The sequence below is a fragment of the Empidonax traillii genome, unplaced genomic scaffold (assembly GCF_003031625.1).
Source record: "Empidonax traillii isolate 1590-97213 ecotype Southwest subspecies unplaced genomic scaffold, ASM303162v1 scaffold660:size391163, whole genome shotgun sequence".
NCBI classification, from domain to species: domain Eukaryota; kingdom Metazoa; phylum Chordata; class Aves; order Passeriformes; family Tyrannidae; genus Empidonax; species Empidonax traillii.
The window spans coordinates 33,177-51,942 of record NW_020955853.1 but is presented as its reverse complement, the minus strand read 5'-3'; the positions used below and the strand labels follow the sequence as shown (position 1 = coordinate 51,942).

General features: G+C 41.1%; 1 protein-coding gene across 1 annotated transcript in view; it reads right to left on the bottom strand.

Annotated features, from left to right (window-relative positions):
* Positions 1-18,766, bottom strand: part of COL22A1 (collagen type XXII alpha 1 chain) — a gene marked incomplete at its 5' end in the record, with an annotated part of 191,465 nt that overhangs the window by 143,881 nt on the left and 28,818 nt on the right. Inside the window, one exon of the mRNA XM_027899352.1 lies at positions 12,218-12,292. Within this exon, the coding sequence (XP_027755153.1) occupies positions 12,218-12,292 (75 nt within the window). The remainder of the gene's footprint in view (positions 1-12,217; positions 12,293-18,766) is intronic.

Below are 18,766 nucleotides of genomic sequence, written 5' to 3'. Positions count from 1 at the left end.
AAGGGTGAGGCTTTCCTGGTCTCAGTTGCTTTGATTTAAAAGGTTTGTGTACCAGGGCAGGTGTGGTTTCCCAACTGGCTTATAAACTGTTTAATCAGTAATGACATAAACATGGCATTTAATAAGACTATCTTTGATCATAAGCCTCTTACTTCATTAGAGCTTCTGAAACAATATGGGGCCACCGAAACCCCCTAACATGATTACATCTCCTGAAAAGCAGCAGACCCTAGTCCATATTAAAACTAAAATAGTCAGCTGAAAGAGAAGCTCAGATTTGTAACAGCATACTTGGCTAGTAAAGTAATTTCTTATGCACCGCTCTGCTGATCAAATCAGCCGAATGCCTCGTTACCCGTAAGTAATAACCCCCTTACAGGAAGCAGCCTGTTTTCCAGAATCAGAAAACACACCCAGATCTTCCTGATACAGGGAGAAGATGGCAAAACTTGGCACTGGACAATTTATACATCATCAAACTGTAATATGCAGCCAGATTCTCTTTTGCAGGACAGATGCCCACGCTGCACCCAACACCCTAAAGCACAGACAAAGGATGATCAAACAGCTCTATACTCATTCTGTGGTCCTACAACCTTTGCTGCAAGATAATTATCTGAAGACCAGACTAAAGGGGACATGCTTGGTTGCCCTGAGTATGAGCTGGATTTCTGTCTGGCTCCATTAAGGATCTGATAGGGGCAGTGTGGTGGCAGCTGTTGTGGATGTTGAGATTTTCCTGACCGTCCCGAGTTCAGGGGCAAAAACTCACAGAATTAAAACAGCACCCAAACCCAGAAAAACAGAGCAACAAAGGTAAGTTTTAGCAGCCAGAAAACACAGCAGTGAGCACGTTTGGAAAGACTTTTTAAAGTAGAACAGAGCCAGTGACTACTTATTTTGCCAAAAGAAGTTTTCTGAGAAAAGTCTCCTCCTTTAAATCCCCAAGGATCCCAAGATAACACTCCCGGGGGAACCACTTCTAATAAAGTACTTCTAATTGTGAAAGTTCTTGGTGAGACAACAACCTGGAAAGGAATGTGGAAAGTAGGTGAGAAAGGAATCAGAAAAGGCACTGGACATCACAGCCTCAAGTGTGGTGTCCAGAGTATATTTATTATGAAAGACTGGCAGACAAAAGCACTAATATCAAACAGAGCAGCTTCTTCAGTAAATGCTGCTTACTCTGGTTTTGATCAAACTCTCAGCTGAATTATCAGCCTTGTCAATGCATTGATAAGGGATCACCAACAGCCAAGATCAGGGAGGTTGTGATCATCTACTGGTTCTCTGAGACTTCTGAAAACAGCAGTCTTTACAGACCATGAAAAAATAGTGCATGTTACATTTACTAGAGGATAGCCAATGTCAATAAACTTTATTGTAGACCAGTGAAGTGTATGAATTCCTACGGAAACTGTATCACTTGGGAGTCTTTCAGCAAATACATGATCTTGTCAATTTTCTTGTCTAATATTTCTACAGCCTTGAAACTTCCATGTATTGCTTGTGTCTACAAGGAAGAGCTCATATGCTCACTAGATCCTCAATGTCCCTTTTAATTCCTCCAGTATGGTCTGCAAGGTTATCACCACTGTGAAAAGCCCTGGTTTTTCTTATCTATCTTAGTTACTTTCTGTGCTAATACATACTCTAAAAATAAGAGAAAAAAATGTTATTATGCCATATTCTAAAGTTACACCCTGTATTTAATAAGATATGTCTGAAAATTAGTTACGTGAAATCAGAGTGTAAATGAGAGTTATTTTTCTTCTACTGTATCTAAGCATTTGGAGTCCCAATCTTCCACAGTGCTCTAGGCTGAAAACAGCTTTTTCTGGACAGGCAAGATGTGTCTAAGTTCAGGACTGGGATAGAAGTAAAAGTGTCCAAATCCTATAGGAGAGACCTACTACTTTATTCATCATGTTTTGCTGTTATTGTTATAGTAGCCATCATCTGCTACAGTATTTTTGCAGTTCCTGACATTTCTTCCTCCACAGGAAAGGAAATCATGTAAAGAGCTGAGAGAGCATCAGATTTTAGGAATATTTTTAAGAGCTCACTGAAGTCTTCATCTCCAAGGCTCTTCCACCACAACAAAATTACCCACATCCATATCAGTAAAGTAAATTACCCACATCCATATCAGTAAAGCACTGCCCCAACCATAGTTCCACTTGGCAACAGGAAGTAGTATTCTGGAGGGGGTGAGGTGCACACTGATGGTATCATCATTCAGTGTCCTAGTCTTTCTGGCATGCTTGTAGGAGGCACTCAGAAAGGCCTTTTCCTCTTCATTGATGATCAGCCGAGTGGGTTGGTGAACTGCCTCTGATGACAGCACTGGGGTCAATGATGAAGCAGCCAGACACCAAATTTTCATACTGTTCCAGCATTACTGTGGGGCCTACAAGTGTCACTTGTTTGCTCATGGCAATCTGGGCAATGGGACTAGAGTCTTACAACCATAAAATCATAGGATCACAGTCATAGAATGTTTGGGGTTGGAAGGGACCTTAAAGACCACATAGTTCCAATCCCCCTGCCATGGGCAGGGACACCTTCCACTAGTCCAGGTTGTTCAGGGTCCCATTTAAACTGGCTTTGAACACTCCCCAGGGATTGGGCATTCAGAAATTATCTGGAAAACCTTTTCCAGTGCCATACCACTGTGAATAATTTGTTTCTTATATCTAATCTAAACCTACTTTTTTTCTCCTTGAAGCCATTCTGCCTTGTTCAGTCACTACATACCCTTTTAAAATGTCTCTCTCCAGCTTTCTTGTCAGCTCTCATTAAGTATTGGAAGGTTGGAAGGAGGTGTCCTTGAAGCCTTCTCCAGGCTGAACATCCCCAATTTCTTAACCTGTCTCCATAGCAAAGGTTCTCCAGCCCTCTGATCATCCTTGTGGCTTCCTCTGGACTTTCCTTATCCAAGTCCATCTGTTATATCTATGTCTCTCCAATTTAGACACAAGCACATCATGCAGTGCAGTGTCAAATGCTTTGCACAAGTCCAGGTAGACGAGTCTTGCAGTTCAGATACTACTTAGACCTGTCTCATTGCAAATGTTCATAAAAAAAAAATTTGAAAGAAGGTGGCTGGCTGGAATAATTTTTTTTTTCCAACTCTCTCCAGTTGTCAGAAGAAAAAATTTCCAAAGAGTTACAAAAGATACAGAGTTCACTGTATTCCAGCTCTCCAGCAAAGAAAGAAGAAGGAGCTGTTTATTTTTACATGGATCATTCACCCCACATTCAGCACTCCCAGCAGCTTGATTCATCATCATCAGCCACCAGCGGTTATCTGACTTGTACCCAAAGCATTAAGGAATGAACCTCTGGAGGAACAAACCAGAGATTTATTGGCTGCCCACAAGCCCTGCATGAAGCAGTGAAGTGGAGGCTAAAGGGGTTGCACAGGTCATTAAAAAAAAATTAATTTCCTAAATTTTACAAGAAGCTTGCAAGGGAATTTTGGAACTATAAAACTTTCCAAAGCCTATAGATTAAAGGCCCCGAGAGTGTTTTAAAGAGGTTCTTGCCATTAACCAATTACCCTTTGTTTCCACTGATGCTACAGCTGGGATTTAAGCAGAACTTCATGCTGACCTGACTTTCTTCTCATCAGATCCCCAGATTTAAGTAAGGAGAGCAGCTAAGAGCTTAAGCTAATAATGAGGCCTTGCTGAAGCACATGAACAGGTCTTACACCAGCATGAAGGAGATACCTTCCAGCAAGCCTATTATCTTCTGGATCACGCTCAAGAAGGTGGCTTAGAGCACCTTATTTTAGACAGTCTCAATTTTATAAAATTATAGGCCAGATTTACCCCCAGTACATGATGCCACCATTCAGGCTGTTGGCCTGCTTTGCTTTCTCTGCATCACAACACTGGAAGACATAATTTATACTTTTCCTTGGCCCCAGCAAAGAAGCAAACCACAAGAGTCTCACATAGACCACAAAAAGAGGTTGATCTCAGCTCGAGCACCAGTCAACATTTGGGATTATAAGGAGCATAAACCTTATTTGAGATATATAATGCAGTTATACTTCAAAAAGGAGCAAGCTTCCAGAGGCAGCGAGGCAGCTGAGGAGGCAGTCACTGGACTGAAATATGGGGCCACTGTTTCAGAAACACCAGTCTAAAGCTTCATCCAAAAACAGAGGGGCCAAATACAGCACTTGGTATCCTTGCTCAGGAAAGAAAAGATGGCATTTCAGGAAAAATGAAATTGACATAAATCAGTAAGAAAATTTGGCCAAAGATACAGTATGAGAGAGAAGAAACAAAAAATGGAAGCAAGCAAGTGAATACACATTCTAGCTGTCACACCTGGTGTAAAGGCTGTTGTAATCTATCCCCCAGCCTGCTGTTAAAACAGGAAATAAATTCATGTGTCTGAGGCAGCACCTTTCAACACCTGATCTCATGTTAATAACACTCCATTTTCTGTGATGCATTGCTCTGTTTATCTGCATCAGTCCCCTGGTCCCCTTTACCCTTTTACCTCCCAGTTTTTGGGCAGTTGCAAGTGACATATTGAACGGCACTGAAAGCTGGTTTTGACACTGAACTCTTTGCCACATTTTTTTTTCCTGTTGAAGTCATCTCCATTTTCTCAGTGATGGACATTTGGCTTGTTGCCATGAGCCTTCTTTCAGCATCTTTCCTGCTCCAGTGATTTACAAGATTAAACGGGAGTTCATTATTCCTTTGATGTCCTTGTATGCCAGATAGGCTTGCACCAGCCAAATTTACCAGGGTTGTTTGTATTGGGTTCTGGTTTTAATTAGTTCCTTTATTTTGAAGGCCTCTTTTGAGTCCCTCAGGTGTCAAGGTGCTCTGTGTTCCTCCAGAAAACCATAAAGTGGCACATCTGCAAACTCATCCCTTGGAATAGCCTCGGGAAGGGGAGAACTCCACACCTCTTTGAATAATGGTTTTATTGGTAACAACCAAGAGGACTGTACACATATAGCTGAGACAAATGACAGCAGGTAGGTGTTTAGGAGCCCAGAGTGGCAGTACTGATGAATTCAATATAACTAACAACAATTCTTACTTCTTTCTTGTACAAGAAACTAGTATTATTTTTAGTGTAAGAAAAGATATTTGAGGAAAAACTTCTTACTAAGACCTGTCAGATTCTTCTTGCATGCTGTCTTGGCTATGGGAAAACTGCACCAATAAGCTAATCATGAAAATAAAAATACTCCCATTAATTTTAGGTGTGATGAACAAGGCCTAATAGGAAAGAATGTAGGGACTGCTCTTTAAGAAGCTTTAGTGGTTGCTTATGTCTGTTGATCAGTACAATACAGATCAGATCTACCAGTATCCCAAAGCCTGACCACAGCTCTCACGAGAGAGCATTCATATCAGACAGAAGAATTTAATTCCAAACACTGGGAGCAGTTTATTAAGATTCTATATATACCTTCTTCTCATCATGTGTGTACCACGACCAGAAAGCTTGCACTGACGAAAAATCCACGGGATGGTTTCTGAAGTAGAATTAAGCTAAAATATTTGGACTAAGAAATACCTGAACGTATCTCATTGTTAGACAATCTATTAGTCTTTTTATAGCCAAAGGACTGGTTATCTCTCAGACTATGAACAGTCAAAATTTAGATTATTTCCTTTTCATCAACATCAAATGCACTGGAATAAGAAAAAACACCTGGCTTGTTTGACTTGTGGAAGAAAAAAAATAGAAAAAGCCTTTAGGGACAGATTTATTTTATTTTGTTTATATGCAAGTAGATCTGAATAATTCATGTGCATATTCATGTGCAGGGTTAACCCTTGTTAAACCTTTTCTGTGAATGCAGAAGTCAGAATTTGTCACTGCTGACACTCAGACCAGGGAAAGCCTTTCACAGGGACTGCTCAGCTGTTACCAGCTTACTTCCTGCAGTAGCACATTTTTAAGTAATTTCAGCATTCATTCTCTGTATTTCCTGATGTCTTTGAGCAGCTCAGCCAGATTGCCTGCTCCAACACAGATCTGATACCTAGGTCATTCACAGTGCCAGAAGTCCACTGAGATCCATGATCTCAGGTAATAGCTCCCTCTCTGACCAACCTAAGAAAAAAATTCACTTAAAACATGGGGTTTTTTAATTCAAAGAACTCACCCCAGCTCTGTTGATGACAGCATGGCTATGCACACTTTGCAGGATGCTCTGGTATTTCCAGGCTCCTAATCCAGATACACACACTGGTGACTCTCTACTCCCTGCTGAGGGTCTTTACACTTCCACTCCCCAATTCTTTTTTTTATGTAGAAAGGAAATTGCTTGGCACACAAGCCCAAAAGAAACCAGGGTCTTCATGCTGGATAAATGGGGAATTTGGACACTGGGCATGCCCCAGTGCACATCTAATGCTCATGTTAGAGCCAGCCCAAAGGACTGCAGTGGCTATGCTTAGAAGCCACAGATGACTTATTGGTAATTATTTGCCTGCTTGAACTGGTTTTCTTGGAGTTACTGGCTATTAACATGCCCTTGAACATGAGTGAACCATTTATCAACCTCTGAAAAACTTCAAAGACCTTTTAAGTAGAGTGATCTAAGTTACAGTGTTGAGACTAACTATTCTACAGTAGAATCATAGAATCATAGAATACTTATGGCTGGAAAAGATCTCTAAGATCATCAAGTCCAAACATTAATCCAACACTGCTGGGTTCACCACTAAACCATGTCTCCAAGGGCCACATCTACATGTCTTTAAAATCCTTCCAGGGATGGTGATTCCACCAGTTCCCCAGGCAGTCTGTTTCAATGCCTGGCCATCCTTTCAGTGAAGATATTTTCCCTAATATCCCAACTAAACTTCCGCTTGCGTAACTTGAGGCCCATTTCCTCTAGTCCTGTCACTTGTTACCTGGAGTGAGAGACTGACACCCACCTCACTACAACCTCCCCTCAGGTATTTGTAGAGAGCAATAAGGTCCCTCCTGAGCATCCTTTTCTCCAGGCTAAACAACTCCAGTTCCCTCAGCTGCTGTTAATAAGACTTGCACGTTGGATCCCAAAAAACAAGCCAAAAGGAACTTGATAAGGTCACTTGCACTGAAGGTATCACATCTTCCAGCCCAAAGGACAAATCCATCTCACAGCACGAGTCCAACCATTTTCTCCAGCTCATGGGAGACTCAAATAACTCTTGTGACTACAGGTAGAGGTCAGTTGCTGCTTTCCCTGTTTGCTTCTTATGAGATACAGCAGCTATAGCCAGAGGTATCTCAGGAACCCAGTTTCAAATTCAGCTCAGCCCAGTTTCAAATTATCTGGGGGACTTCCTAAAGCGAGTGGGGGGGAGAGGGAAATAAGAAGCCATGAGTCCTGTCCCATTATTATTATTATTGCCTAGTGATGGGTCACTGAAAAACACGAGAGCAAGTTGCTGTGCCATGGCACAGCCAAACTTCATCCTTCTGCCCTACCTCCCATAAATGTCACAGCTGCTTCCAGTCCTGCCTGTGTGTGTCTAACTCCAAGGATGGAGAGGAGAGTGGTTGCTGTCTGCACGAATAACCAGCTCCACCGTCACTGCACATGTGCAGCCTTTGCTGGTGACCACTGTGCCTGTGCATCCACTGTCCAAAGACAGGGAACTGTTACAAATCTCTGCAGCTTTTCATGGACTATCCACTGGCCTCTCTGGGGCTTCCCGAGACAACTGCCAAATGCAGAGACAGGGCAAAGTGCCTGTCATGCAGGCACCACAAATACACCTTTTTTTTTTTCTCCGTAAGGACAGTGGTCTAATGTGCTCATTCTGTGGGTTCAGCAGCCTGGACACTCCAGTTTCCTCATACTACTACAACGTGTTTTAGTGGGCAAATATAAATAGTCCCAGGGATATTGTAATTAGCTAGTGAGTCACCAGCATCTCTGGAATGTGAACCCTGTGCTGCAAACCACAGGACACTGGAGACACACTGACAGTTAAATACGGCCACTGCAGCCTATAATTGGAGGGTTTTACAACCAGGGCCTTCATCGTAAAATGCCCCAACACCCTTTATAGAGTTACAGAAAAACACAGAGGTCATAAATGTGTTGGCATTTTGCTCATTTGCACACGGAGCTTTCAGAGATGGGGAAGGGAGTTGGAGGCTGAGGTCAATCTGTGGTACAACCCATAAAGCAATTTCAGCTTGACTACTTAGGAGTTAAAGTCAGTGCTTTCATGTTCCTCCCTTACCCCATTAACACTATCCATTGTGGGATGGATAATGCCAGGTAGTGATTGGAATTGTCCATCCCTGGGGTTTATTTTTTTAGAACTCTGTGTAAATCACTGCAGACTTTCTTTACTTCTGTGGCAGATTCCCCCTGAAAGCAGCAGTCAGTACCTGCTGAGGAGTATTATCTCCTCTGGTAAGTAATGTTCAGGACTAGAGCTCAGCTCATTCTTAATTCTAGGGATCATCCAGATTTCTGCAACCAAATCCCATGTCCTGCAGGTCTAGTTTAAAATGCAAATCATTCAAATGTGAAGTTCTAAAACCTCAAGGTATATAATTCATTCTGAATAACTTTCATGTGTTGTTTTGATGCAATATTATGGTTCTTAAAAATACACAAGTGGCACATCTTCAAGGTGCAAAAGGTTATCATTGCATTTTCCTGCCTCGTCGTGATCCTCTGCTAAATGCTGATGGAACGAAAATTACAATTCAGCATAATAAGAGGCATAAAGTATTATAAGTGGGGTTTTATATCAAATACTTAAAGACAGATGAATTAAACCCTCTTTTGCCTTCATTTTTCTTCAAAAGAAAGTGTAGTAACGATGTTTTGAGAACTTTTTTTAAGCCATCATTAAGCATTGTTTTAAAATATTGGATTTTCTGGAAAAGAAACAATGTTTATAATGATACTCTAACCATGATTTCTTGCTTTCTTTCAAAATTCCCTGTGTGATTTCTAATTCATCCAGCAATATTATATTCTCAATTCATGTTAGGTACCGTTAAGCAGATGCTGCTTCACTTCACTGCCAAAATTTGTATCAATAGTAAAGTAAAGCTGCCTATATATTCTTGCCTATTGCAATCTGATTTCACTGTAGCAGCCCTTCCAGAATGCCACAACTACTGATTTTTTCTTTAAATGTCTTGATACCAGAGGGTCATAGAGTACAAACCTCTGCTACGAGAGGACTCATGACTATCCATCGCTGTTTATTTGTCTCCATTAGTACAACTTCACCTCTAGTCCCAGTACTTCATATCTCTGACAGTTTGAAATCTCCTTCTAATGCCTTGAATGTGTCTCTTAAACAGCTGATAGCTATTTCTTACTATTGCCTTTGTCCTTCAGCTTGAGTGATTCCCCCATCTCCCTCCTGCTATTCCCTGATCTATTTACAGGAAGCAGTAGTATCTCCCCTTTCCATCTGCACACTGCAAGATTAACCAGACCCAGATTTTTATTCACCTGTTTCTGTCTCCTGAACACACTAATAGCTCCTGAAGGCCAAATCCATCTTTCCTAAGCTAAGGAGGTGTCGGAACACCCTTTTCTAGATAAGCTGTAACCAAAGGCCTGTCCAGTCTCACAAATTCTTCCCTACTTTGCTCTGCCAATAATGATCTTTGCCTTCTCCCCAGCTGTGCAGCACTGTGAGGTACAAACATCTACTAAGACACCATCCACAGTATGAGTTTATAGTTTATAGTCCTGTTATTGATCCATACCTACCATAAAAGGCCTTTTAGACTAAAAGTCCCAAGTCAATTGGAAAAACAACCTGGTTTTGGGGCCAACTTGTTCCTCCTTCAAGGATATTTGATCCTGATCTGTAGAGTGGAAACTCACAGGAGAGATTTTACTTAAAACTGGACTCTGATGAAGTTCACCACTGCCTGCCCTCTGACTTATTTCCTTTCCTAGAAACTTCATAATTGTCTCACTGCCAGCCAGTTTCTGTTTCTCACTTTACTTTTATTAATCTCTACCCTTTTTCGCTGTAGCAGTGACTTTCAATACAGTACTCTGCAAATGCTTCCTGGAGCTCAGATATATGAGATTTACCTAGTTTAGAGTGTTTGCTCTCCTCTAGATCAAATATGGTTTTTGGTTGCAGTTATTTGTTTATGCATGGAGCCACCCCTCACTACCCTCAACCTCAGTGACACAACTGTTCCCCTCCATGTCCCAAAGTTTCTCCTTTTATGTTTTAAATTCTATCTTTGCTTGTACTGTAAAAATAGGAGCCTGCTGGGCAAAGACCAATTCTGGTTCCAGCTGGAGACAAGGCACAGGTGTTACCTTCAAATCCTCGTGCATATGAGGACATGAATAGCAGAGGAACAGCTTCCCCCTCAGTGCTGCATATTTTCCAGTTTAGCTGGAAGAAGACAATGATTTTCTGATGGAATTGGACCCAGGAGCCCAGAGTCTTCAGAAAATGCTACAGAATAAGTAAGGAGCACATAAGGAGTGGAACAGCATTTTGGTCCTACATGACCCATCTCCAGCAGCACAATAAGCCTTAGCAGATCCAGAACATCCATTATGTTTTCTCCAGGGAGGAGGCATACCTTTTCCTAGCCACCAGGAACAGGAACAGAAAAAAATAGTTTTCTCACCAGGTTGAATCAATCAGGAGTCCTCTATAAATCCTCAGTATTGTTGGAATCATGACTTTTAATCAAATAGTTTAACTATCCTGTTGTTAAACCACTGTATGGCATGGTGAACATTTACACTTTACAGTGAATAGAGCTTCCTCAGGTCAAATAAATTACAGCCCTAAGCTATCAGCCTAACCAGATATGTTGCAATAAATTAAATTCTACTTAAGGAATTCCCTATTAAAGGAAAATAAAAAGTAATCAGTATGATTGACAGGACTGGAACCATTGCCCAGAGGACCTGGGGAATACTCATCTTTGAAGATACTCAAAACTCATATAGGCAGCCATTTCCTACTCCATTCTTCTGGAAAGAATCACATAGAAGATGATCATCTGAGAAGGGACACAATCCTTCTACTGATTTTGAGCAGCATCTTCTACTGCAAAGAGGTTAATTCAGAATCAGTAGGGCTCTTGCTGAACAACTCTGAGGTTTGCTCAGTCCAGGGACAGGAGGACTGTCAGGACAGGTTAATTCAAGATCTATCAATAGCCAGCAGTTCAAAATAGGTGTTTGGCGATTATGAGCTTGGGCTTAATGACCAGAAAAGATGTTATCACCCAACATTATCACAGGCTTGGATGTAATCAGGCTGCAGCCAAAATGAGTTGCCTATGGACAACACAGTTGGGCTGATATTCTGTGCAGGCAGCAAAAATCCCCCAGTGAAAAAACTCCAAGTGAGGAGCAAAGCTATCAAACACTGACCATTTCTACTCCTAATCAAGTTGCAGAACAGCCACTGCAGTGACTTATGTTCTTGGGTCAGGCACAGATATTCCCAATACATCCTTGATGGGCACATTTTCTCTGCCAAGAGCTCAAACAGTCTTGTGGGGTTGGAAAAGAGGAACAGTTCATGCATATATATGACAGATTAATCTCTTCAACTGGCTGAAAAGATATATCAGAGCTCCCAAAAAAAAGCAGAGATATCACTAGACTGGCTTTCCTCTTGATGTTTCAGCAGTGCTTACCAATCCCTCAGAAAACATTCTTTTATATCTATCTATATCTATATCTATATCTATATCTATATCTATATCTATATCTATATCTATATCTATATATCTATATCTATATCTATGTCTATATCTATCTATCTGCACATAAGCATTTCTTTAGTGGTTGATCCATTTTGCTTGGCTTTCCCACAACAATCACAGATCAAATAAATGGACATTAAAACTCACTAAATATAAGAGTGGTAAAAAAAAAAAAAAAGTGATCTCCAAGATTTATAGCACTCCTCTAGCTACCAAACCAAGCTCCTTTCATTTTTACTTTTTTAAAAAATTTTAGTCATATAAAAAGAAAGCTTCTATTAATTTATTGTTGACTATCAACAGATAACTCCTTTGCAGCCCAACAGTGTCTAATATACTTCTCTGCCACTGAAAACATGTTGGAATAAATATAAATAAATAAATATGTTGGAATAAACTCTAACTAGGAAAGGTGTAATGAATCAGAGCATCACACTAGACACATATAGTTACACTATTTCAGTTCCCAGAGATACAGCAGAAGAGAGTATCTGTTTACCTGGAATCTCATCAGTCCCCCCACTGGTGTGTTTGAATCGATCTCCTTCCACGTGGACATTTGGACACAGGACATCTGAAAATCAAAAGGACCAGGAAAAAAATTATCACAAGGAAACACATCATTTTGGGGGCTACAGAACTAGTGAAGACTGACCTTCTGGGTTTTGTTCAACAGTTGCACATGGTCCCTCAGCAGTAATTCTGACCCACTCTCTGCACATCCTAAATATCCTTCCTCTCTGCTACCCCCTGACTGCATGATGGACAAGAGACCCAATATACTATGTCTTGGTTTCAGCCTTTTTTTTCTGACTGGCTAGACAAGAAGACAAGCAGAATAGATGACCTGAGACTTTCCCTCAGCTAGAACAACACTCTGTAGTGTGGGTTTTTTTCTTTCTCCTGTCTATAAACTTCATGAAAGTCACAAAAACTTAAGAAAATATAGACTGTGACTCCACTCCCATCTTGGTTGGAAGGTAAGTTCGGAAGACCCAGCTGACACCGGAGTGCTGCCCAAAGTTTTCAGAAAGGACAGCTCCTACACAGGAAAACCTCAAACCTGAAATGTTGTGAAGGAAAGGGAATACAAAACTCAGACCAAAGAAGTGACTTTAATCACACAAAGGTACCACCACAGGAGAGTGCCAGGGACAAAATGTGAGGCACGCTGTCCTGTATCTTACTGTGTTATGTGTGATTCCCGTGCTAACACTACTCCAGAACCACCTGTCTGCTCCTTGTGGCTGTTCAAGAAGAAAGAGTTAAATATGACTGAAATGTTGAAAAATATTCACCCCTGTACACAGATTTCAAAGAGTCACGAAAACACCCAGCTTTTGTCAGCCATTTCTCATGCTCCCGATTAGTGTCAACACAATCTCAGTTAAATGCTTTATCACAGAGAACTGTCTATTCACCTCTTTCCTGCCGCGCTTTCAAAATCACTTTTGTTTATGCGTTGTTTTCCCAGATCAATAGGAAACTGTAAACAATGGGGACAGGTAGTTCCAAGAATTTGTTTAAAGAGAATATAAGATCTTTTTTATACCACAAGACCCCATATATTGGAATAACGACAACAACAATGTGTTGATATATATAAAAATATATAAATACTGTATTACTTATATATAAGTGTATGTATTAGACTTGTTAGAGTGGGTCCAGTGCTTTGAGTATTCTGGTCTGATGAAAGGTGTCCCTGCCCATAGCAGGGAGTTGGAATGAGATGATCTTTAAAGTGCCTTCCTTCCAACCCAAATCATTCTACTGTGACAGAATATGATAAAAGTGCACCCCTGACTTCTCACCCTTTAAACAAAAGGTTGTCCTTTCTCTGATTTCAAGGACAACCAGGTGCACACAACCAAGTTTCCCCTCTTCATTTGCCCAGTAGCACCCATGCTAACACACACATCCTCTGCAGTTGCAATACTCCTCTTGATACAGATGGTATTTTGTATCCTCTCCCCCTGGTGCTTAGTATGTTATTCCTTAGGTGTTATTAATTGTTGTGCTTGCAAGAGCCAACTGCTCCCTTAGGGATGGGGAGCCAGGAGATGAAGGTGACCCAAGTCCAGGCAACACCTTCATCATTGGGGCACAATCTAACAGGGCTCTCTGAAGATTTTCTACATTAGGTCTGCCTTGAAATCTTTTGTGAAGATACATCTGAAACCCTGAGAAAAAAATAGACTTTTCCGATGGCATTGACAGCAGGCCCTATATCTCTCCCACTGCTTTCTGACTCTTTGTAAAAAAAATCCAATATTCCACAAAGTTTGATTAAGACTAGCACTTAAATCAGATATTTTTTCTGCTTTATTGTTCTAATGAATTTATGGTCCAGTATATCAGCTGCAGATGAAGCACTCTCATCTCAGTGGAGAGAAAGGGGACTCTTAAAAGCCACTGCCAGAAGCTCCAACAGCCAACACAGCAGTAAAAGCAGTCAAACACATCCAGCCACCCCTTTGCTGCAGCAGTGAGGGAGAACAGTCACTGTTTACTCATGCAGGGGTGTGTTATCCATTGTTTCTGTAGATAAAATTCAGAATAGCCAATTTATTTTTTTTTTCCCACCACACCAGGAACCAGGAACCAGCACTGACTGATGCTCACGGTCACTTCGTGTAAACTTCAGACAGAAGTTTACTCTTTTGCCTCATGATGCCTGTTGGTTTGAAAGCCAGGATACTTCTCTCAAACCCACTTAGGTCTCTACTTTAGGCATGTGAAACCATGCAGCAGTTTCCCCTCCATCAGAGGTCTCCATAGCTTCCCAACACAAAAGAGAAGTTCTCTACCAGATGAAATTTAAGAGTGGACTATACAGCAAACTCATGAGCTTGGCCTTGGTGCAGAACTCTCTTACCACAGAAAATAGAAAGGCCAAAGTTAATGTGCTGTCCTCTTCTTCCAGCTCGAAGAACTGGGGCCTCACATTGGTATTTATTTTACAAATGTCCTCTACTCCTTTTAGCTCCTCCCTTCCTGCCTACATCTGATAACATGCATAAATAGTCCACAAGGAAAAGAAAATTATTACAATGCTTCCCTTTCCAGCTACAAAATAATTCAGGGAGGCACAAACGAGGTTGGTGCTTTACCACCCCATTTAAAAGCACAGCTGTGTGTGTCCAGAGGAGCAGAGTGCAGGACTGACAACCCATCCATCATACCCAACCAGCAACTGGGTCTCATTGCTACACCCAGGGGTACATTCTTAGGGAAGAAAACACAAATGTCCCTCTCCTGCATGAGATCCCTGATATAGGTGAACAATTTAATGTCAAAGACTGTTTATGCCTGTTCTTTCTGCTGCTTCCAGGCCAACCTTTGAGAAAATACTTGAGATGCTCAGAGGATTTGCAGTAATGAGCAAATGGCAGGGACAGTAACAAACTCTGCATTGCAGGTACAACTCTGCTAATTCATAAACATTTAGAGATTTGCAGAAGAGAAGATATAACTGACTGACCTGAGCTTTCAGCCTCTGCTCCTCATTATGTCGCCCTGGCCATGTCATTCAAATCTATAAAAGCTTGCAGTTGCTTTTAAATACATCTTGTTCAGAACTTCTTCCCTGTCTGCAGCTTTATATAAAATTCTATCAATCCTTTGCTTTATCCACAATTTTTATCAGCAAGGATTTTGCATTTATGCCCATGTGGTTCATGGAAATTTTAAGTAACACCAGAAGTGCTATATATCCCTTTACAGTTGCACTAGGAATGATGACTTTCCACTGACACCTGCTACATGAGATCAGTCAGCTCTTAATCCATTGTAGAGTGTTACTTTTTAATGCAAATGCTATGCAATATGTATTAACAATGCCCAAGAAAAAATTTACTTTATCAAAGAACAAATGTACTTTATCGAGGTAGTTACCATATCAACCAAACTGTAACTCCATGGAAGGAAATTGGTTTTGTTAGAGATGACCTCTTTCTCATAAAATTATAATCCTTGAATAGGGATGCATAATAATTCCCATTCTGTAATACTTTACTCATTGGCTTCAACATCAAATTTTTTTTTTTTTTTTTTTGTGAGTGAGATCAGGCAAACTGCTCTCTGACTGTACATATGAACCATTTTTCATTTTTAATAGCCTTACACTATTATCATATCAAAGGCCCATAATTATCGTGATTAGGAAACTCTGAGTAAGTAAATCTGCAGATGACACCAAGTTCAGGGGTGCAGCTGACACACCCGAAGGATGGGATGCCATCCAGAGGGACCTGGACAAGCTGGAGGAGTGGGCCCATGAGAATCTCATGAGGTTTAATAAGACCAAGTGCTGGTGCTGTACTCGGGTTGGGGCAACCCCTGGTATCAATCCAGGCTGGGGATGAACAGATCAAGAGCAGCCCTGGGGAGAAGGACCTGGGGGTGCTGGTAGATAAGAGGTTGGACACGACCCAACAATGTGTGTTTGCAGCCCAGAAAGCTGCCCATGTCCCTGCTTTGTATGAGCTTCTTATTCAAGGAAGAACAATGTAGCTTTCTGAAAGTGATCTCACTTCAGGCAACACCCTTTTCTATATGCAATCATACTGATATCTGTTTGATGACAAGGAGAGACTTAAGCCTCGCTTTTACATACCATTCTTTAAAATCTTCCCTACGAAAAAGATATCAAACCTGTCAAATATCTTAAAAATGAGAGAGAATATGTCTTACAGAGTCCGTGCACTGTGAGAGACATGTCAGAAGAGCGTGTCAGCTCAGGAATTTTCACTACCACTAAAATAGCATTAATAACCTATTGTGGTTAAATCTTTAACAGTAGGGCTGTGAGCTTGGAAAAGAACAACTTGACTGATCTGACAGTGAAAGTCTTTTTGCCTCTAAGCCATTTCAAAAGAAATTAAAGGAAATAGAAGAGGAAAAAATGGTAAAAATAAAAAGAAAATGAGAAAAGAGTAGAGAAAAAGAGGTAGGTGTGTGGAGCTGGGGGAGAGAAGGACAGGAGGGAGGGAGGAAGGAGGGAAGGAAGTAAGGAGGGAAGGAAGGAGGGAAAGAAGGAGGGAAGGAAGGAAAGAGGGAGGGAGGGAGGAAAGAAGGAAGGACGGAAGGAAGGAGGGAAAGAGGAGAAGGAGAAGGAAGGAGAAGGAGAAGTTTTGTTCAAGTGACAATATTGTGTCTGCTATTGCAATTCCTGGCCAGGAATGCTGTGATTCTGCTGCCCCTTAGGGATTTCTATTGAGGAACCTTCCCTGTACAGTGCTAAAAAAACCCCTCTGTCACCAGCACTCCATCCTTATATCCTTAAGACTCTGCTGAAACCGTTTCATAATTTCCATTTTAATTCTTTCAAGAATAAGTAAGCCCTCAGCTGCCAAGAGCTCCTCTGGGGACTTGTGTATAATGAATGCTGAACATGTGTATCTGTCAAGTTCAACAAGAATAAAGTAGAGAGGTGAGAAGAGAAACACAATAAGGTTAAAACAAACACTATTTATTACCATGTTTCGTTGTTTGGTTTTTTTTCCCCAAACTGAGAATTTTAGGATTCCAGAATCCTAGTAGTATATCCAGAGATTCAACTACTCTCTGTATCTCCATCATTATTCTATTCCCACAACAGAAAGCCCCCAATTTATCTCAAAAGTTGAGATACTCCCAACCTAGACATTTGAGTTGTCTCATCACCTGACAATATTCTTTAACCCCCTACAATTCTGTCCACAGATAAAGTAATAGCTGGACAAATGCAGGTCTCCCTAAAAGCTGTCTCCCAAAACCTTAGACCAGACAGCCTTGCAAGAAAGAGAGATTTGGAGAAATGGGTGGAGTAGCTGCAGTTCTTTCTGTAGACAGTATTGCACATTTTTTCTACATTGAAATAATTTTTCCCTTTGACACTTACACTTGAAGGGGAGGGCCTGGTGAGAAAATTTTTTTTATAATCAAGAGTATGTCATGGAAGTAGTTTCTCAGAGCCCATTAGCTCTGTTCTTTAATTACTCAGGCAGTTCTCTATGCAGCAGTTCCTCCAGCATATTTAATTCCCTGCAGTCAGTTGATGACTCCTATATATAGTTCTGCCTCTATATGCTCTTCTTTTTTTTTTCTTCTATAAAACATTGTACATGGACCATTATCAAGCCTCAACATTTAAGGAGGTTTTTTTCCCCCATTCTTTTAAAAATACTTCTTTCAAAAAACACCTCCACACTCTGCCCATATTCACTGTACATGTTTTGGCAAATGTTTACTGTCAGATATTCTTTACCTGCAAATGAACCAATCCATAAAGTGCCACCCACTAGGGAAACAAATTTGTAAGGAAAAAGCTGGGATTATTTTCAACTACAGTGGTGGCACTGACAGTGTAATGATACTGCAATTGCATCTACACTAACATTATAATTTGTACCGAGGTGTTGGTACTACAGAGCATTGGAGCAATTATATGATTCCACCTTGCAGTTTAATGCCTTGTGCAACTCTTCCTTCCTTTCTGAAATTATACTGTACCTACTGTTTGAAGTCCAACAGTGCCAGGAAAATCACCTGCTCATGGCTGTTGAACCTGAGGTTGATTCCACCTTTTTTCTTTCAAAGGATGCCTGCATTGATTCTGAATGAGGTTTGCATATTTACACACAAAGGCTCTCTGTCACTACAGTGATAAAATCACAGCATCATGGAATAGTTTGGGTTCAAAGGGACCTGTCACAGGCAAGGACACCTTTCACTAGACAAAGTTGCTCAGAGCCAATCCAACTTGACTTGAACACTTCAAGGGATGTGGTATCTGCCGCTTCTCTGGGAAACCTGGTCCAGTGCCTCACCACCCTCACCCTGATATCTAATCTAAACCTGCTTAAAACTATTGCCCTTTTCCTGTCACTGCATGGGTTTGACAGAAGTCCTCTCCTGTTCCCTTGTAGACCTCATAAATGCTCATGATGAAATGGGAAGTGAATAACAAACCATCCCCTCAACAGACCTTGTAGTCTGCCCGCCCTACTCCCCATAATATCCTAAGGCTGTCACATGTTTAAATGCACCAGCACCCACCTGAACT